Source organism: Alosa pseudoharengus, unplaced genomic scaffold, assembly GCF_046254945.1.
Source record: "Alosa pseudoharengus isolate Yale_2024_CS ecotype anadromous, Long Island Sound unplaced genomic scaffold, YU_APseudo_1.1 YU_APseudo_1.1_scf_8, whole genome shotgun sequence".
Taxonomy (NCBI): Eukaryota; Metazoa; Chordata; class Actinopteri; order Clupeiformes; family Clupeidae; genus Alosa; species Alosa pseudoharengus.
In genome coordinates this window covers 16426469-16448567 of record NW_027468870.1, presented here as the reverse complement: position 1 = coordinate 16448567, position 22099 = coordinate 16426469, and the positions used below count along the sequence as shown (strand labels likewise).

Sequence of the window (22099 nt, the reverse complement as noted above, 5' to 3'; positions counted from 1 at the left end):
GTGCCTAAAACATGTCACTCCTTTTCTCTCTCTCTGACACACACTCACACACAACACTTACTTTCAAGTATAATATGCCCAAGGGTGGACATGAACTTTCATGTGCACAGTTCACCATCACACCCTGAGGACATGTACTGTGTCTTATACTTTTGATATAGTGTGACTTTTATTCATTTTTCATGTCTTGTGCGTGTACTTTTATCACCTTTATCAGGTGGGACTCTTCCGGAAATCGGGTGTGAAATCCCGCATTCAGGCCCTGCGGCAGCTAAATGAGAACTCCCCGGATCATGTGACCTACACAGGCCAATCAGCTTACGACGTGGCTGACCTCTTGAAACAGTACTTCAGGGACTTGCCAGAGCCTGTCCTCACTAGCAAGCTCACTGACACATTTCTGCAGATCTATCAATGTGAGTATGTGTTTGCGTGTGTGTGTGTGTGTGTGTCGGTGCACGCGTTATGTTTGTGTGAATAAATCGGAATCCTTTGGCCTATTTGTGTCAAAATAGGTGAGACTATTGATTAGAGTGCTGACAACCTGCCTTCCTCTGGTGTTTGTTTGTGTGTGTGTGTGTGTACCTGTGTGTGTGTGTGTCTGTACGTGTGTGTCTGTACGTGTGTGTCTGTGTGTGTCTGTACGTGTGTGTCTGTACGTGTGTGTCTGTACGTGTGTGTCTGTATGTGTGTGTCTGTATGTGTGTGTCTGTACGTGTGTGTCTGTACGTGTGTGTCTGTACGTGTGTGTCTGTACGTGTGTGTGTGTGTGTGTGTGTGTCTGTACGTGTGTGTCTGTACGTGTGTGTCTGTACGTGTGTGTCTGTACGTGTGTGTCTGTACGTGTGTGTCTGTACGTGTGTGTCTGTACGTGTGTGTCTGTACGTGTGTGTCTGTACGTGTGTGTCTGTACGTGTGTGTGTGTGTGTGTGTCTGTACGTGTGTGTCTGTATGTGTGTTTCTGTACGTGTGTGTGTGTGTGTGTGTGTGTGTGTGTGTGTGTGTGTGTGTACACACAGGCGTCCCCAAAGAGCAGCGTCTGCAGGCGGCGCAGGCGGCGGTCATCCTGTTGCCAGACGAGAACAGAGAGGTACTGCAGACCCTGCTTTACTTCCTCAGTGACATCGCCTCGGCGCCAGCCAATCAGATGACTGCCGAAACCCTGGCCGTGTGCTTGGCCCCGTCGATACTGCACCTTAACGTCTCCAAGAAAGATGGCACCTCACCGCGGTACGTGTGTTTGTGTGTGAATGTGTGAATTGATTGTGTGCTTGTTAGCATGTGCTTGAGCATGTGTTTGAGTGATAAACATGTGTGTGTTTGAGTAAAAAAATTTTTTGTGTGTTTAACTGTGTGTGGGGGGGGGGGAGGGGGCTGGACGTGATATAATAAGCGCTTTCAGACATACGTGTAAGACCGGAGGTTCTGCAGATGTTAAACGGTGGGGCCGTGTATCTGAACAACATAACCGGTCATATGGAAGATGTAATGATGTAGTTTGTGTGTTAGTGTATCTAGCTGTGTGTGTGGGTGTATGAGATGAGAGGTATGTTGGAAAGTGATAGGAAGCTCTGTCAAACCATCTATAGTAATTACACTAGAATTTCCCATGTGCCCTCACCTGCAGAGCCATCAAATTATCTGCAGATTGGCAATTTGTGTGTTGTGTGTTCTGGGATGTCTGTGTGTGGAGATGTGTGTGTTGTGTGTTCAGGGCTGTGTGTGTGTGTGGAGATGTGAATGCTCCTCATGACTTCTCCAGAGTGGCCAGCTTATCTGTTCCTCCCCTTAATTACACAAAATGTTCTCCTGAGTGTTCATGGCATATTGGTGATTGGTGGCATGATCTGATGTGTGTGTTTGTGTGTGTGTGTCCGTCCATCCATCCGCGTCCGCTGCCCACGTTATTTCCTTAATTAGACAGAATGTTTCTATGAGTGCCATTGACATAGCATATTCTCATTACTGTCTGTGTTTGTGAGCACTTGAGTGCATAATAACTTGGCATACACTCATTAGTGTCTGTGTGTGTGTGTGTGTGTGTGTGTGTGTGTGTGTGTGTGTGTGTGTGTGTAGACTTGAACAAGTAGGCCTCTTGAGTGTGTGGCTGAGGAGGCAGACCTCCACTTGTGTGCTGATCTGTGATCTGTGTGTGTGCTGACAGGTTGATCAACAGAAGAGGCGGCAGCAAGCCCGACCAGAAGGACCTCAGTGAGAACATGGCAGCCACTAAATGCCTCAGTCACATGATCACAGAGTGCAAGAAACTATTCCAGGTGACGCACACATACACACACAGTATACACATGTATTGCTTATCAAACAAACTCTTAAGCCTCTACTTTTGGCTCAAGTTCCTTTTAGGAGGCTATTGCATTTACATTAACTTTTAGTAATTTAATGTGTCGTGGTTTAAACAGGGGGAAATGGAAAAGATCAGATCAAATCAAATCAAATCAAATGGTGCTTTATTGGCATGAATGAGTAAAGTCACTGTTGCCAAAGCTACAAGTATAACATGTTAATAATCAACTTTACATAAGTATTGGTATAGAGATAAAATGAAATAATGAAAGGAAAGAGAAAAAATATATAATAATAATAATAATAATAATAATAATAAAATGGTAAATGGTATTAAGGACAGTAATAGGTTCAGCAATAGTGCTATACTGTAGAAAAAAAAAAAAAAAAGAAAAAAAAGTATTATTGTAAACACATATTATATGCCTACTCTTGCAGATACATCTACATAAATCAATTTGAGGTAAATAGCAATACCTAATATCAAACATAGTATTTACATGTACACCAAGGGGATAAACTCATCAATATGCCACATACATGAAAGTTACAACTTTTCTCTTGTTTTATAGCAGGTCATAATATAATCTGCAGCTAGGCATGAACAGTTTGGTTCGTCTCCCAATAATATATATAGTTTTCTTTGTGGAGATAGACTTTCAAATTCTGTTATATGCTTTTTGAATTCAGCAAAAATGTCCCTTATAGGTGCATATCTGATGCAATCAAGAAGGAAATGTTCCTCGTTTTCTACATCATTTATGCAGAAGCTACAGTTCCTCATATGTCATAGGCACCCATGTTTGTCTATGTCTACCAGTTTCAATGTGTTCTCTCTGTCTCGCTCAGATTCCCCATGAGATGATGCTGCAGTCACGTAACTCGTACATCGCGGCGGATGCTCAGCCGCTGCCGCTGCACGCTCTGGGGGTGAACCTGCAGGGCGAGCCCGTGGACTACCGCGCCTACCTGGAGGACAACGTCCAGTGCCTGCTCCGAGAGGCCAGCGAGAAGAGCAAGGGCTGGCACAGCGCCCCTGGCCCCGAACACACCGAGCTGGCATATAAGAAGGTACACGCAGAGACACACACATATGTACACAAACATACACACACACACATAAACACTCTCTCTCTCTCTCTCTCTCTCTCTCTCTCTCTCTCTCTCTCTCTCTCTCTCTCTCTCTCTCTCTCTCTCTCTCTCTCTCTCTCTCTCTCTCTCTGCAGTTTGACTCAGCTGGTGTGTGTAATTATATCAAGAAACAATGAGCAGGTGTTTTTTTTTTGGGCTCATTGTGGCATCCATTGCGACTATTGAGACACACACACATGCACACAGTCACACGGTCACACACATACAGCAGATTACTCTATCCATTCAGGAAGCTATCTGAACTTCGGTGAACTTTGTGGGTCCGACTGGAAAGCCATGGGTATGAGCTGAAAGTCTAATAGGACACTGCAGTGATACACACCCCACACACACACACACACAGGCCAGGGCATAAGGTTGATTCATGATCAGAGACACTGATGAACATATTTGGCTCTCAGATGTGTGATCCTTCCCGCATCAGCATGGTAAACAGGCCGCCTAGGACAGTATAAGGACCCCTGCTGGGTTTCGCAGATTGGAGAGATGATCCAGAGAAAATTAATTAATGGCGCTGAAAATGCCAGCAAGCCTTTGAACACAGCCACGGCTAAGCGCACAGAGAATAATAGATACCTTCCCCAGTGCGCTACCTTCTCCTCAGAACTCTTCACAAACGTTATGCCAACTGCTTTGACCACACACACACACACACAGACAGACACACACACACACACAGACACACACACACAGACACACACACACAGACACACACACACAGACACACACACACAGACACACAGACACACACACACAGACACACACACACAGACACACACAGACAGACAGACACACACACACAGACAGACACACACACACAGACACACACACACACACACACACACACACACACACGGACACACATACACGCACACGCACACACACACACGGACACACACACACACGCACACACACACACGCACACGGACACACACACACATGCACACGGGGACACACACACGTGCACACACGCAATCAGAGAGATGCCTCCCCCAGTGTGGAACCGTCCTCTTGGTTTCATATTGCATGCACTTTGATAGACAGTCACACAGACAGATTCTCTACACAATAATAAATGATTCACACTGTTACCCTCTGTTTATAAATCCTATGTTCAAACTGCAGGCCCAATGCTTTGAAGGTCCCTTCGGATACACACACACACACACACACACACACACACACACACACACACACACACACACACACACACACACACACACACACACACACACACACACACACACACGCGTACAACAACTGTCAGTGTGCTACTTTACTGACACATACAAAATTACCCTGTCTGGTACCTTCTGCTTAGAACTTGCTCATGCAGACTGCCTCTTTGCCAGTCTTCCAACCGCACACACACACAATCTGAAATGCTCATACACCTTCTACTCTGAACTCAAATGGTCAAACTGTCCACTGCTTTGACCATCCTTATTGAAAGACACACACACACACACACACACACACACACACACACACATAAACAGAGAGAGAGTGTTTTTTTGTGCCTAAGTAAATTGTAGACTTAGTCAGCAATATGTAGTTCCATCAGGATGCAGATTTATTCAGCTGAGCACAGCAGGAGAGCAGCAAGTTCCCCTGGCTGCCTAAGGCTTCTCTGAACCACTCACCTCTTAACTAGACAAGGAACCATTCTGTGCTTAAGAACCCTACCAAATCATGACCGAGCAGAATTCTGCAGGTCCAGCTTGCTATAGGAAGTCAGTCAAAAGATGACTCCAATCAGGCGACTCTAATCAATGGCTATTCAATTTACCACAGAGGTTTAAATGACTTGGGAATTGCATTCAAGTGTAAAAATGACATGATTACCTTTGGGACATAAACTAACAGACACATTCCCTTCTCCTTATCACAGAGTCACACAGAATACAAGAAAAGCTGATTTGGTTGAACTGTTCTGCTTAAACCTAATTGTAATAATGAGAAGCATAAGATTATGAACACACACACACACACTCTCACACACACACAGTCACACACACACAGTCACAAAGACACGCACACACACACATAGTCCGAAAGTTGTCAGAGGAACTGGGAAGAGGGATATATTAAGAGGTGTTTCATTTGCATGATGCCGGTGTGTTTTGTGGGGCATGCAGGGGTGCAGGGGGCGCCAGGGAGAGTTGGCGTGTGATTAAGCGTACCCTAGCAGTGCACGGGGGAAAAGCTGCTTCCCTGGCACTTTCACGCCCGCTCGCCGGGAAGATGCCAATAAGAAACATGAGAGGGCATGAAGGAGCGGGCAGCTGCACGGGGAAAGGCACGCAAGATGCTCACCGTGTCTCTCTCACTCACACACACACACACACACACACACACACACACACACACACACACACACACACACACAGCATACAAGGATACAATACAAAATCGACACAATGCTCATTCAGACCCATAATGAGGGTTTTTTTTCGCTAAAATCTGCTGAATGCTGACTCCTCGAAATGGGAACAATAAATCGTCCCCCTGAGGCCGGCTGAGGGTGGCCGCTGACGAGGACAGCAGCTAGAGGGGCCGAAAAGTTGCTGCAGCACTTAGCGCCTTCCAGGGCACCTTTGATGTTTGTGTGTGTGTGTGTGTGTGTGTGTGTGTGTGTGTGTGTGTGTGTGTTTTAAAAGGTCTGCAGAGAAGACCGCTTGTTTGATGCCTATTAAAGTCTCTCTCTGTATCTCTCTCTCTCTTTCTCTTACTCTCTCTGTGTCTCTCTGTGTCTCTCTCCCTCTGTTTCTCTCTGTCTCTCTCTCTGTCTCTCTCTCTGTGTCTCTCGGTCTCTCTGTCTCTCTCTCTATCTCTCCTGGTTGTCCCACACGCTGTGTTCTGATTGCCCGCCCGGTGGGCAGGTGGGCGACGGGCATCCGATCCGGCTTTGGCGCGTATCGGCGGAAATGGAGGCGCCGGCGGGCGTGGTTCTGCAGAGGGTTCTACGTGAGCGCCACCTGTGGGACGAGGACCTGCTGCACAGCCGCGTGCTGGAGAGCCTGGAGAACAACGCTGAGGTCTTCCACTACATCACCGACAGCATGGCGCCGCACCCGCGCAGACACTTTGTGGTGCTCAGGTGAGTTGAACACGCAAGGACTGACACGCACACTCACTCATTCTCTCACAAGTCATTTACACACTCACTCATTCACTCACAAGTCATTTACACACTCACTCATTCACTCACAAGTCATTTTTACACACTCACTCATTCACTCACAAGTCATTTTTACACACTCACTCATTCACTCACAAGTCATTTTTACACACTCACTGTCGCAGATTCACCTACACACACCTTATCATCACTTGTCAAGTTACACACTCACTCTATATCTTTGTCTCTCACTCTCTCATACACACACACACACACATATACACAGACACACACACACACACACACACGCACACACACACACTCTGACTGTGTATCAAGAATCAAAGTTGAGTTTGTCAGGTTCTATCAAATACTAAAGCACCAATAGTTGTGATTTAATATGAATGACCTTTAGTGGCCTGTTGGCTAATTGTAACAGTCATAGAAACGTGTGGGGTTCAACAACATGCCCCTTCTTGTCCTGCTCTTTTACAAGCACCCAAATCTCCCTCAGACTGTGTGCGGTGATGTGTTACCATCTTAAACAGCTCCCATCTACTTCCTTTAGTGGCCCCCTTTGCACTTGCACTTGATGAAGTGGTTACGCATGTCGAGTGCATCCAAAGTGTGTGGAGATCAAAGCCGTAGCAGGACATGAAAAGCCAGACAAGAAGGACGTGGAGACGCATAATATCACAACAGCTCCTATTACAAGTGTACGCATGTGATGCTAAGGGGTTTTGTCACTTTAGGGCTGCTTGATCATTAGTGGAAAGCGATGAGAGGTCTCCCAGATCACTACACGTTTAATTCATGAGGCAGCCGGGGGGAGGGGGGGGCAGTAGCCCGTTATCTGTGTGTTTCAGAGCAAGTCCGGTCCCAGCCTCCACTTTGTTCCAAACATCACGACATCCATTAGTACCAGTTGGGACAGAAGGGGAGGCAAACTTTTCTACTGATTATGATTAACTCCATGGCTTTGCAGTGGCACATTTGTAACCAGATCAGATCTCTTTTCACAAGCTGCTGGTATAATATTGTTCTTACTGCACAATATAATATTCTTACTGCACACGAACAGTTTGCATACCCCTATGGGAAGCTGGACTAAATGTACTCTGGGATCAATAGTAGTAATTCCGAGCTGTTTTGCGAGGGTTTGTACTGGGCCGTCAGGGATTAGGCCACTGCAGCACTTGGCAGTAATTCGACGGGAAATTGGCAAACTCACTAAGATTGTTACATGCCCGAAACCCGACCCCACCTGTATATCCTGTGGGAAAAATCAATTGGAATACACTCTGCTACAGCAATAATTGTAGTATCAACTTCCAGGTCTGACTACGCCTATAGCTAAACTAATGAAAAAATTGCATTTTGGAACAAAGCTTCAAACTGGATTGATGCCTCAGGCTAACACTGATTCGATAATTGTATTGCCTCTTCCATTTCTAATAGTGTATCCACAGTGTTTGTACAGATGTAATTGTGGCGTGCTTGAGCATTTGATTCTGGCATTAAACCACAGTGTGTTCCTTTTCTTTTTGCCCAGGCGCTGGTGCAACGATCTGCCACGGGGCGTCTGTGTGCTCGTTTCCTCGTCGGTTGACCACGACAACGTCCAGCTGGAGGCGGGCATCCGAGCGGTGCTGCTGACCTCGCGGATCGTCATCGAGCCGTGCGGACTAGGCCGCTCCCGCCTCACGCACTACTGCCGGGCCGACCTACGGTGAGCAACCAAACCAGCACAACCAATACAAACAAACAAACAAAAGCCAAACAAACAGAAGCAGTAAACAAAAACAGACGCTTCTGGACTTTTCTTTGCCTGTCTGTGAATGGTAAATTGTGTGGATGATCTCCTGGGAAGGCTATGTAGGATTGTAGTCATAGTCTTTCATCCCTCTTTTCCCAACAGTGCGTCAATGAATAGCTTGTTACAAAAATAAGAGTAAAGAACATGGTTTGGTTATGTAGGACATGCATATTTGCATTATGTTTGCTATTTATAGGAAACCTCTTTCCACTTGAGGTATGCAAAGCAATGTATGCGCATTTCTTTGATTTCAGACATACACAGGAGAAGTTTTAAGTTCCTTATGCTTGGGGAGGTAGGGGATTTCTCACAGCGACCGATGGACTGCCAAGCCTATTTCACATTACACATGCATTATGACATGAGACATTCATTAATACATTAATGCACAAATAATGGCTTGTGGCAGTCACACATGCCCCGCATGTTGAACCCGGTATTCATGAAGTTACTCCTTCCAGTACCCAACCCTTCTCCTCCACTCTGCCCCTGTCTAACCATATCCCAATGCTGCAGTGTACCTGAAGCGTGCTTAACTGCTTCCTGCGGATTCCTCTTCCTCCCAGTTTTCACTGATGGGACAGTGGTGGCACAGGAGGTAGAGGAGTCGTTCCACAACTGGAAGCTTGCAGATTCAAGCCTCTCCTGACCCTGTTTTAAGTTTCCTTGAACAAGACACCTCCGCCATTGGTGTGTGTGTGTGTGTGTGTGTGGGGGGGGGGGGGTGAATGCGAGACATGAAATTATAAAGTGCTTTTAGAGTAGGAAAGGATAAGCAGTAAATTTACCATTTACCATTCTTGATGACTGGATTGTAAACTGTAGTCATGTTTTATGTACTGTAACAGTCATCTACAGACTGATCTTAATTAGGGCTGTAACGATTTACGATTCGAAACCGAAATCGCGACATTCATATCCACGATACTGTGTTGCGGTGTGAAAAGGCAGAATCGCGACACACCCTTTCTAGTGTTTCACGCAGTGCTTTGCAGCTTATGCGGCCGCAAAAGCAACCCACATCTCCCGCTTTACTTATCGGTAGCCTACGTTGTCCAAAAACAAATAAATAAATAAATAAATAAAAATTTCATACCTCTCCTTGCTTTCATTGTAGACTATGTGTGCAACTTTACCAAACAGTATAGAAGTAAACCCCCTCTCCTTGCCCCGCTCTCTCTCGCGCTCCCTCCCTCTCACTCTCCCTCCCTGTCCTGCTCAATGAACACGCGCGACTTAAATAAAACATTCACAATCGTGAAAGCAAGGATCAGACGACTAGCTAAATTACTATTAAATCCGCTTAGCATCATTAGCATGCTGCACATATTTGTTTAAAACTCATGCATTGAAGTTGACTGATCATCTCAATACCAACGTTTCCCAAAAGGGCCTGTCCCAAGGAGAACAAGTGTATACCTTGAAACTTAAACACACATGGGGAAACTGAACAGTCCAATCAGTAGACTATGATAGGCTAAGCTATATGCTACTTTGTTTACAATATTTCCAGGCTTCAACCAGACAGCTGAATTAAAGAGGTACAGTTGTAATAAAAAAAATAGTAGGCCTAGGCTATAGGCTAATCTGCATAAAGTGTGCTGTCATAAATATCAGTCATTCAGAAAAATATTTGTATATCAGGATATAAAACAATAGATATATTATATTGTAATCCTCTGGTGTTCTAAGGGAGGCTATTAAAATGTTATTTAATAAAATGTCTTTACCCCCCCACCCCCAAAAAAAAAAAAAAAAAAAAAATCGAGATTCGTATCGAACCGTGGGTCAAAAATCGTGATACAAACCGAATCGTGAGGTTGGTGTATCGTTACAGCCCTAATCTTAATACATTTGAACCCCTACACCAAGCTGGTCGTTGTTAAAGGAGAAATCTGTCGAGTTTTCACATAGATCTCCGTTTCTCGATGTCAACGAGTACTTTCGGTAAAAAACAAAATGAAAACGACCAGTTTGACCTAGCTCGAGTTTTACAGCTAGTAGCTAACGCAACCAGGCAGCTACAGTGCTACACTTTGGGGACATGTCTGTGAGCTCCCATTTACATGCCCACAGAGTGAAGCGCTGTAGCTCCCTGGCTGCATTAGCTGCTGGCTGTAGTAACTCAAGCTAGGTAAAACCGATTGTTTTTTTTGTTTTTTTTCTAGTACCGACAGTACTCGGTGACCTCGAGAAGCAAAGATAAAATCTCTCCAGTTTTTTCCTTTAACTCTAAATCTTTTCCATACAATGCTACTGTTCTTAAACAATCCCAAGTCATTTCCTAGCTGTATTCCTATTTAACAATTTTCTCAAATGTCTCCACACACACACACAGCCAATTTTATACACAAAGGCCACCCAATATGCGGCAAAAGCCCAAGCTGTAAGCAGCACAACCAAAATGTTTCAGGCAAGGAAGTTCCATCGATCGAATTGATAGCCTCGGCAATGAATTTTCTCCAAGAGCTGTACTTGATCACTCAATGTGGAACTGTTCCACCTATAACTAAACCCTTCATAGTTTTTTCATCAATATAAAAATGTCCTTTCATCATTGTTCCCCTCCAAATAAATACTAGCAGGGAAGGGAACCAGGAAACAAGGTCTCTGAAATTGGAGTTCTGTACAATACTGAATGTGGATGTGGATGTGTGATTGTCGTCTTCTCATGTGTTTCTTCTCTTTTTATCCTCTAGAAATTATATTTATTTGTTTTTAGCATATATTCTATTAGGTTGTACTTAAATTTTGTTGTACATTGTGACAATGACAAATGAAAGATATTCTATTCTATTCTATGGAGAAAATATATATATGGGCTCCTTGGACTGGACTTCACCAAAGTCAGGACGGTGAAATTATAGGTTTGCTATGCATGTCAGCGCCCAAACAATTTATGTCCCAACCACTTTAAAGTGCCTTTTAAAGCATATATGGCTTGCTCAGTTCTATCACCCATCTATTATTTGTAAGAGGACATGAGCACTTACACTTGCACATCCTTCGTCAACAGAGAGTTACTCTTAAAATGGTTGTCCTCTCAAATTACAGGTAGGATATTAAAGTAAAGTAAAGCAAAGAAGGGAGTTGATGGGAGCAACCCAATGCATGGTGGAGCAGCTCGGGTTCGATTCAGTTTGTTATTTTCACCCTAGCTCTTGTAGTTCTCTTTACGCATTATTGATCTCCTCTTGAAGTAAGTCTCCAGTGTTTCTGACTTCCTTGATAGGAACCTGAATGTGTTTGTTGTCTGCTCTTGACTCTGTGTGTGTGTCTGCTTTGTTTGTTTGCTCTTCATAGCTGACTTGATGTGTGTTTTCCCCCTTTCTGCCAGGGGCCGTTCTCCTGAGTGGTACAACAAGGTGTTTGGCCACCTCTGCGCTGTTGAGGTCGCTAGGATACGGAGCTCCTTTCCCGTGCTCACGGCTCGTGGCCCTGAAACCAAACTCTGAGACACCGTGGAGGACTGGCCCCACGACCTTACAATGATCTTCACAAGGTAGCGGGGAAAGAGGGAGTGAGAGCGATTGAGGGATGGATGGATGGAGAGAGAGAGAGAGAGAGAGAAGGATGGAGAGTGACCATCGAGGAACAAAAGAAGTCTCCCTCAACTCTTATCTGTGTGGAAATTTCTGACCTTTTCGGCTAACAGATATCTGAATCTGAATCATTATCAGGGGGGCAGTGCTCCCAATTAGCAAAATACCATGGAAATTACCAGAAATAAATAAATAAAAACATCATTACAAAATTCATTCAAGGTCAAGGTCAAACCAGCTGATGATCCAAAGGAGTGAAATTAAAATTGTGCCCTAGAGAGACCACGTGTCTGTGTATGTGCATGTGTTTGGCTCGCTACAGGATAACCTTGTTTGGAGAGTTATTAACTAAGACTATGCAAACACAGTGGAGACAAGTTTAAAATGCAGTAGATGCATATTCTATGGGGGACATATGACTGCACAAGATAGGAGCAAAAATGTTAATGTGTGCGTTTCTCACATGTCTTACAAAACATGGGCTCACTGACCTGATGAATCACCCCACACGAAGAGAGAGTCTGTGTGCGGTAAAGCTACATGAATGATCAAATCACTGGCTCAGCTAACGGCTCCTTATAAATGTTACAAACATTATTTTTTATTCAAAGACCAAAAGGCCATGATCATGCAGAAACAATCGATCCTACTAAATGTTGGATGCAGTTACTTTAAGGGGATTGAAAGCCTGCGTGTATGTGTGTGTGTGAGAGAGAGAGACTGAGTAAACAAAAGCTGCCAATGTGAACATTTACCACAAAGCCATATTCATCTGTACTGACCATCAGTTCTGCCATTGACACGAAAGGCTGCTACATGCCGGGTGCAACACAACGTGCATTAAACACATATTGCCTTGCGTGAACTGTGTGCGGTAAATACATATTGCTTTGCATGCACTGCGTACATTAAATACATATTGCCTGGCGTGCATTGCATGTGTTAAATACATATTGCCTTGCCATGGAGGAAAATCTTGAGACACTAGACCTCAGGGGCATTAGCTTAGAAGCCAAATAAAGCCAAATAAAGAATATCTTGTTTTAAAACACCTGCCAATGCTACTGTACAGGGAATCTGAAAGCCATCATAAAGGGTTGCAAAGGATATAATACATATCCCTTTAATGCAGTAACTCAGGAGATGTTTAGTAGTCGTTATTGTCATTAATACGCACAATAACATGTATTATCTATGCAAAATAAAAATCATGTTAACCTAAGAGAATATAATATATTTTAATAGTGAATCAGTATATTTTGTTCTGTTTGTAAAAGTCACCCATACCAGTTCTGACACCCTGTTTATGTAAGTGTGTAAATGCATTTTGTGGTGCATTTAGTGATGTACACAAAGTGCAATCCTCTTGAAATCCATCTGGATTTATGCCAGTATTTTCCTAGAGGACTCTGGCCTTTGTCCTCTTTCTTCAAGGTAGAACCCCCGATTGTTGTGTATCATTTGGGGAATTACAGTGCCCTCAGGGTATTCCTTCCTCTCTATCTCTCTCTCTTCTCGGTCTCTACTTTCTTTTCTCTGAACCCTCTCCTGGTGTACAGATGGAGAGTGCACTTTGTCTTTATCTTTCATTATGAAGTGTTAAGTTCAGTAGGATGATCACGTCAGTTACATTTGGACTGATTGCAAAAAAGGGATGAAATGTGGATGTAATGTCCTCAGAACACAACCTTTTGCAGCGTGTTCTCTTGTTTGTGTTTTATTTGTGTAGACATGTCCTCTGTTGCTCTCATTGTCTCCGGTCTGTGGATATGTGTGTACACGTGTATGTCTACAGTACATTTTCTTTGTCTTAGTTTTATGTTGGGTATTATAAAACACCGTTGTTTTGTCAGCGTGTTTGACAAATGTCGGACATGCTGCTTCTGTTCTTCTTTGCATATCCATCTTGCCTTTCCACAGCTTTCTCTGTGACTCATTCACATGCTTATAGCATCTGCTACATCTGGTGGTCCTCCTGCCAGTTTTACTCCCTCCCCACATCTCAACTATCAATCGTTCATTTATTTATTTCAAGCATTTCATTTTTTTTTCATGCATCACGCAAGTTGGAGTATGTGCATTGAGAGTGGGTGAAATATGTGGCGAAATTGTACAAATTCACATTTAATTGTGGAGTAAAATCAAAGCAATTTGTATTTTAAAAACTTTATTGACAAAAAGTGTTTATTTAACAGTAGCTAAATTATTTTTGCAATGTTTAGACTGTGATGATATCTGGTTTTTAATATTTGGTTGTTCCTGATCTGACAACATTTCAATTTACTACCTATTTGTATAATACTGTTCCACCAATAAATGGATGGAAACCAATAAACTTTTGGAAGAAAACAGGATGTTGTTTGTCTCTATTCAATTCCTTCTGCTTTGTTCCTTCTGCTTTATTATATTGAATATAATATAATTACAGCATCAGTCCCTGGAGTTTAAACAGCAATTGAACAACTCCCATCAGTCAGTTCTTCTGAGCTGAATTGAAATCCGACTGAATCGGTGCTCTTAGCTCATCTCTGTGCCCACTTCATTAGTACAGGGCTTACTCTCAGCAAACGAGGGTCTAACACACAGCAGCCTTCCTGATAAATTATTCCTGACATCACAAGGCTCTGCCAGCACGGAGCAGAAGCGCTCTCTCACTCACTCTCATCTCTATCTCTCCCTCTCGGTTGCCCTCTGTGGCCCACAAACCACATAAATTGAAGGGAACAAGATTCAGGTGAAGAGGTGTGTGAAATTGGGCTGCTGATTATGTCTGCTGCTTAGCATATGGTCAACAATGAGAGTGAGGAGGGGTACAGCTGGGAGCTATGTGAGCCGGGAGAGAGCCTGCAGGTCCTTGTAGTCGTAGTCGCTGTGGTGAATAGTAATAGCTAACATAGCAATACACTTTTGCATTCATTTGGTAATGCATTAATCTAAAGTTGCTTACAAGTAAAAGTAGGCTACTGCAGCGGAGTTACAAACTGATATGGTATTGCTCATTAACTTTCTTTTGCTGAAGTATCACAGAATAACAGTTATTTCTCACAGTGCTACAAGGTGGGGCTGCAAGGATGTTACACCATTACGTCATAATAGATCATCGCCATTACAAATGATACACACATTGGTGTCAAATTTTTGTCAAAGATTAATTAGCCAACCTGTGACCTTAGGCTACTATATGAAGACAGCCCCTTGTCATTCTTATTGGTAATGCAGGGAAAATAATGAATAGAAACACCTGGTGCATGTGTCTTTGCTAAACAGGTGTATGCTAACATCTCACCCCTCTATTAATGGAGGGATTAGCATTTGTTTACTGAACCGAGTGGCCATTTATTTCTTGTTTATCTCAGCTGTGATGTTTCATATTCATATCTCAGATGACTATATTTGATGGGGAATTAGATAGGTCTGCTGGTTTGCTGTCAACAAAATCTATTGTTTATTTATTTATTTATTTCAACAAAATCTATTTTTATTTATAATAATAGGTTTGCGGTCAACAAAATCTATTGTTTGTTTATTTATTTATTTATTTATTTATTTCAACAAAATCTATTGTTTATTTATGTTTTATTTATCTTTAAAGTTTATTATTATCTTAATAGAATTTGCGAGGTTGTTTTGCATGGGTGTCTCCTTTTGTAAGAAACACATTCTTATAGCACACAGGAAACACTTGCCCTGCTTGTAGGCCTATAACTCCAATCTCTTTGGATGTTATGATTTTCTTTGATCAAAACTTCAATAGATCTCTTCATGAATGAAATTAGTTGTTTGAACCTGATGGAAAACCATTGCTATTCTGTGTAACATCTGTGATTTCCTCAACTCTAATTTAAATATCACTTTTTGACAGGACATAGAGTTATTTCCAGACTATTAACTGCATGAATATATTCTGAGTAACTTTGTAAAACACTCATGTACTGAGCGCATTGATGATGTGTCAGTCATGAGTTAGCCACCTTTTCTGTTAATATGAGGAAATAATGTTTTGATGTTTTCCCCACACTGCTCATGCATGGTCACTTTATTATGCATGCACTGAATGACCACTGGACAAAAATGCATGGTCACTTCATTTATATGCATGCACTGAACGACCACTGGACAATCATGTGAGATGACAAGACGACACACAGACGAATGCACAAACAGCAGAAAACAAGATGTGTAGGTTTTTTTATGCATAAAAACATGGACAACACACAAGCAGAATGTATTTGATACAATTATTATAACAAGCAAGGTGTACTAACAACCTATACAGGCTTCTAAAAAGCTAAAATAATCCCTCTCATAGATTTGTTAGTTAGACAGAACTTCCAAAAATACAACTCTGCACCATACAAAATGGCAAAAAGTGCATGGTATTGGCACCCGGTTGTTAACCGCAGGGCCAAGGAAAGTTTGCTAAATCAATGCAAATGTTAAAAAGTTAATGGCTGGGAAATGATGGTTCCCGGAAAATCCTTTGGCTAATAATGTGAGAAATCCTTTGGCTAACAATGCAAGATGATTTTTTAAACGAGGCCACTGATCTGCATTAAGATACCACCCTACATACTAAGCAGTAAAGTTAATTGGATAACTCGGTTATGAGATTTTTGGGCCTCTCGTTTATTCTCAGAGATGTACAAATATGTAGCCTACAAGCTTGACTGACTACTGCAGGCTCACTTTAAGCTATTTGGCCCCGAGTTATGGCTTTCTAACTGACAGCACACACATTGATATTAAAATAACTAACATTTGAGATGTCAAAGGAATTGTACTGAAAGTTTAAAATCTTTAATTTTTTAGGACATTTCCTATATTGTCTAATCATATTGCTTAGGTGTTTGGTGATAAGAGAATGGGGTGATAACAGAAAAACAACTATTTAGAAAATGTGATATTCATATGTTGCAATGGAATAAAAATAAATAAAGCAGCAGCTCTTTTTGGAAATACTTATTTGTTTGATTTGTCTGAAACAGGAAAATTGGATTTAGAATAAAATCCCAAATCAAAATTAAACTGTTTCATATTCATATTAATATTAAATGTGTGTAAAGTGACAAGGGATTGTGACACATTTTCCAATCTGTAGCCTATACTGTAGGTATGCATTTAGTTTTATGATAAAATTATCTGAAAATATTACCAGGAAACCAGACAGCAGTGGCTTTGGCTGCTGTGTGCTTGCCCTATTTACTGCTTTCTCAGTTTGTGGGCCCACTGAGTGTGTGTGAGGTCTGCAGGGTGACAGGCTGTCCTATTTCTCATGTTTGTGCCCCAAAATTGTGTTATGAAGACACCCAAGGCAGTTTTTCCATGAAGTCGGCATCTCTGTCAACATGGAACTGTTGCTGACCACTCACTGAGAATTCATTTTTCCCCCAGGTGTGATTAAAATAATATTTATATAATATCTGCATCCATAAGTGAACCAGCCCAGGCAATTAAACTGCATTCTGTCTTTGATATATGGAGCTAAGGCATTATTAGAACATATTATATGTTATCTTCAGCAATGCTAACGGTAAATAAGATGATTAAACGTATGCTTACCAATTTCGCCATGTTATAACATTTCATCATTAAAGTAGTGCAAGCAAAGGAAAAATTCCACTGGCATCATAATGCTTTGAAACATACTGATGCCAACCAGCAGAGACTGCAGTCACAGATTAGGATTCCTTAACATCCCTGTGGCAGGTACTTAGCCAGAAGCACCTGGGTGACAACATCTTCGAATCAAAAGGCCGAAAGGATCATTTACCTGCAGAGTAAAATGTTTCATTTAATCCTGTGAACCATCTAAATGAAAAGAACTATGACATTAAAACATATTCTGTTATAAATTACAATAGTTTCATTTTGAATGGGGATACTGTAATTTGCCATCATAACTCAACCTCCTTCTCTACACTGGACATGACACACGTCACACAGTTATTGATATTAGATGAGCTATGCATTGCACATAGCCTATGACAAGGAAATCATTTTTGGATAAACAATTTCATTGAGAAAACCTTGCTAGGGTTAAAATATATCTTCTGATATCGGGAATTATGCATAGCTCTATAAGTATTATAAGGCTTTATTCAAATAAATTGACGACGTAATTTCTAAAAATGTGCACATTCAAATTGCTCTGTCAGTTTTATCCCCATTAAAATAACTAGAACGACATTGCCATTTATGTTGAGGGATAACACAATACCCAAGAATGATGGAATAGGCTCCCTTAACGTAAGGGGCAATGGCTTAGAATGGACTGGCATGATTGAATCTGAGAATGGTTGCTGATTATTGTCAGTGTGAATGTTGCCTCCATCTCTCATCCCCTTCCCTGCTGCTCAGAGTGATCTCTCACATGTGATGTATGTATCCCACATCTCCGAACAAAACAGCCTGACACTTGAACTTGCACATGATGAAAAATAACAGTCATTTGCAGGGTTCCACCAGCGCTCCAACCTCTCTGCTTCCAGGTTTCTCTCTGAAGAGACACTTCAGCAGAAACGGTCCTTTTGGTCGTAACAAACACCCCAAACACACATTTCATCAAAAATATCCCCCAGTGCGTACCTTGGATTTGGTATTTTTCACCCCAAATACAGACCAAACCACATTGTTAGAAACCATGCCACATTACCCTGATGGTATATTGATAAATAGCCAAAAAGTAAAATGAATAGTGACAGACCATTTAAAACAACAGAAACAAAAAACAAACAAACTTCAATGCTACAAAAGACATACTGGTTGATTTGACTACTTGTTATGCACTCATTGACTGAAGGCACCAGGATCAAGAGGACACAAGGCACTTCATGAAAACACAACAGCAGTTGATTTATTTTTTTTCTCTTCTTCAAGCATTACATTCATCAACACATGGTCTATACAGGTACATTTGTTGTGTTAGAATGTGCTTAGATTAAGATATGTTCAGTGTATATGAAATGTGAATGTGCATCTGTTTGTGTGATTTTATGTGTGTGTGTGTGTGTGTGTGTGTCTGTGTGCTTAGATGTCTTGTGTGTATGAGTAGACTTGTTCCACCAGTCTGCATGAGGTAGGTCTGTGCATGTACTGCAAAGATATATGTGTTTGAGAATTCTTTGTCCTTGTCTTTCTGTCCAGTGTCCATCAATGAGTTATTGTTCCACAGAAGCACACGTTTTTTTATCATCCAAGGTTAATTACTGTAGATGGATCACTCACATAGCTTATCACCTGTCCACCATGTATAGCATACTGTATGAAATGGTGTGTGTGTGTGTGTGTGTCTTTGTGTGTGTGCTTGTGCGTCTCTGTGTGTGTGTGTGTGTGTGCTTGTGCATTGGCAAACAGAAGAGAATGAGTCCATCAGTTGGTTTGGTGGCACTTGTACCTGAGGCAGACTTTGATTCTGTCCTGAAAGGCTCTCGTGGTGATTGTGTAGAGGATTGGGTTCAGAGCGCTGTTTATGGGCAGGATGAATATCACTACCCACAGGATCATCGTTCCTGGAAGACAAAATTGCCACGAAAAAAAAAATCAATAACAAGGACTAGAAACAAATACGTTGCAAAGACTAGGAAATGGGGGTTCTGGGGCATCTGCTGTGATCCAATGATCATCATTGTCTGGATAACTGTTGGCTGAATTTCCCAGAAAACAGCTTTTCTCAAGGAAGAGCTTCTTTGCTAATCTGCTGCAGCTCTTACCAGCACACAAAGCCAAAGCCGGCTACAGTACACGTATACAGACACTATTACAATGCCTTAGTCACTCTCTGGGCTTAGTGTGTGTGTCTGTGTGTGTGTGCGTGTGTGCGTGTGTGCGCGTGTGTGAAAGAGAGAGAGAGAGATGTACAGTGTGTGTATTTGAATGTGTATTAGTGTGAATTGTCAACTGACCTGCAATCTGCACTCTTAACAATGAGAGGATCTTGAGCAAAAATATAGGAATCCAGCACATGGCATCTGTGAAGACGATGAAGAAGAACCTCTTGGCTATGGACACCTCACGGTCAAACACTGTCTGTTGCGCTGTCTTGGCCGTCTTCTGCACCGAGTAGAACATACTGGAGTAGGAGAACACGATTATGACAAAGGCCACCAGATTTAAACCTGGAACAAACAAACATACTGTATTTACATTTAATGCAATTCAACACCTATAAACACACACATTTACAACACCCTGAGTACATTAACCTTTAAGGTTTTGTTTTTTGAACATTCTGACATAAGATTCAGTTCCACAACAATTCAAGGTTCAATTCTATGTTGAATTCAATGAACCCAGAGCCGTATAAAGGTACCTTTATATGGCTCTGAATGAACTCAGATATTCTTTAGAACGTTCATTGTCCAACATTCCTGTCACACCAGTGTGACGGTACAACTTTAAGGTTTAATACATAGCATAGACAAAGCAGAAAGCTGCAGCCTACTCCAATAGAGTAACTGAATTCATTTTGATGCAGATACAGTACAAAGCATTTGGCTCTTTGTTATTACTCAGTGAGCCGTTGTGTTGACTTTTCCCCCATTCATTCACAGAACTGGGACAACTGGCATCGGTAAAGGTTACTTGCTGGTTCAGTAACTGTGCCAGCTATGCCCAGGGCGCCGCGCTGCATAATTGTTTCATTTTAGTCTTTCCGATATGGATGAACCACTCATTCCACAGTGTATCACAAACCCTGAGCCTTCTCCAATCTACCTCTTCAGACCGCAGTTCTCTTTCTCTCTCTCTCTCTCTGGCTGGCACTAGGGAGGCTGGGTGGACTTGGCAGGGGCCAACCCCTAATTCTTTGGCTGATTGAATTCCCGCCTCTCAGGGAACCCTGACAGAAGAGGCCTGGGTCGAGGCTGAATGGATCACACCTCTGGATTATACTCGCAGCCCCTGAGCCCTCCCCCACTTCAACGGCCCCCAGGGAAATAAGGCAAAACTAGTGGGTCAAGTGGGTGATGGATACGGCCACATCATCTCTTATCGGCGGTTCAGTCTGAACACGCTCAGGCAGATACACGTATGCCGTCGTCTCACACATACACAGTCTCTTACACACGCGCACACACACACCACAAACACAAACATTAATATTGACAATGACATGGACACAGCACGCACACACAAACTCAGACACGGCCCTGTATTGATCTGGTCCTCCTCACCAAGGAATATTACTGTCGAGTAAGTCCTTGCTCCAGGCTTCTCCATCTGATCTGAGAAGTGCAGCGGGAAGCAAACTCCATTGCGGCCGTAGTAATTCCCAAACGTCTGCCGGTCCAGGAACGGGATGACGGCGATGGTGAAGCCCAGGACCCAGATGGTGGTCAGATAGCAGAGTGTCTGCTTGCGGCCCACGTGGAAGTTTTGGAAGGGGAAGACGATGCACAGGTACTTCTCCAGCGTCATGTACGTCAGCATGAGCACCGACACCTCGGTGGACAACATGGCCAGCGAGCCAATCAGCTGACAGGACAGGCTCTCCATCCAGATCTGGGCGTGACGGTTGTACTCGCCACAGTACTTGATGTCGAAGGCACCGATGAAGAGGAGATAGATGCCCATGAGACAGTCTGCACCTGCACCATTGAGAAGATCACAGACAATGACACACAGGCACATGTGTGTGTGTGTGTGTGTGTGTGTGTGTGTGTGTGTGTGAAAGCACAAAGCATCTATTTACATTTACATTTATTCATTTGGCAGATATCCAAAGCGAGAAATAACATTCAAGCTGCATTGCAAAGGAGGTTGCTTAGGTAACCATAAATACTACTATCAGAGGATGAGAGTGCAGAATTGTAGGTACTAGTCAAAGTGAGGTGGAAGGAGATAGTGGTAGAAAGAAAAGGAGGTAGAGTGAAGAAGGTAAGTGTATGATAAGTGCATGTCAAGTGTGTTGAGTTGTTAGATGTGTACGGAGATAGATAGATAGATAGATAGATAGATACTTTATTGATCCCCAGGAGAGGAGGTAATCTCAAAAGAGTCTTCAAGAGCTTTTTAAAGATAGAGAGGGATGATCCTGATCTGGTAACACCTGGTAGGTTCAAAATAGTCTCCCTACTGGGGAACTAACCCTGAACTATCCCTTCACACTGTCATATGTTTTATAAGTTATATTTGTAATTCATATGTTTTTACAGTGGCTTGCCTTAC

At 42.6% G+C, this 22099-nt stretch overlaps 2 protein-coding genes across 5 annotated transcripts in view; one reads left to right on the top strand and one right to left on the bottom strand.

Annotated features, from left to right (window-relative positions):
- Positions 1–14281, top strand: part of stard8 (StAR related lipid transfer domain containing 8) — a 59691-nt gene extending 45410 nt beyond the window's left edge. For all 4 annotated transcript variants that reach the window (XM_076275014.1, XM_076275013.1, XM_076275015.1 and 1 more), the window contains 7 exons: positions 218–416; positions 1020–1230; positions 2165–2276; positions 3154–3375; positions 6339–6556; positions 8130–8306; positions 11731–14281. In XM_076275014.1, coding sequence (XP_076131129.1) covers positions 218–416; positions 1020–1230; positions 2165–2276; positions 3154–3375; positions 6339–6556; positions 8130–8306; positions 11731–11848 — 1257 coding nt within the window. In that variant the 3' untranslated portion in view covers positions 11849–14281. The remainder of the gene's footprint in view (positions 1–217; positions 417–1019; positions 1231–2164; positions 2277–3153; positions 3376–6338; positions 6557–8129; positions 8307–11730) is intronic.
- Positions 14282–19303: 5022 nt separating this feature from the next.
- Positions 19304–22099, bottom strand: part of rxfp2l (relaxin family peptide receptor 2, like) — a 36824-nt gene continuing 34028 nt past the window's right edge. The window contains exons 17-19 of the mRNA XM_076274895.1: positions 21106–21519; positions 19837–20049; positions 19304–19443 (exon numbers count right to left, since the gene is read on the bottom strand). Coding sequence (XP_076131010.1) covers positions 19304–19443; positions 19837–20049; positions 21106–21519 — 767 coding nt within the window. The remainder of the gene's footprint in view (positions 19444–19836; positions 20050–21105; positions 21520–22099) is intronic.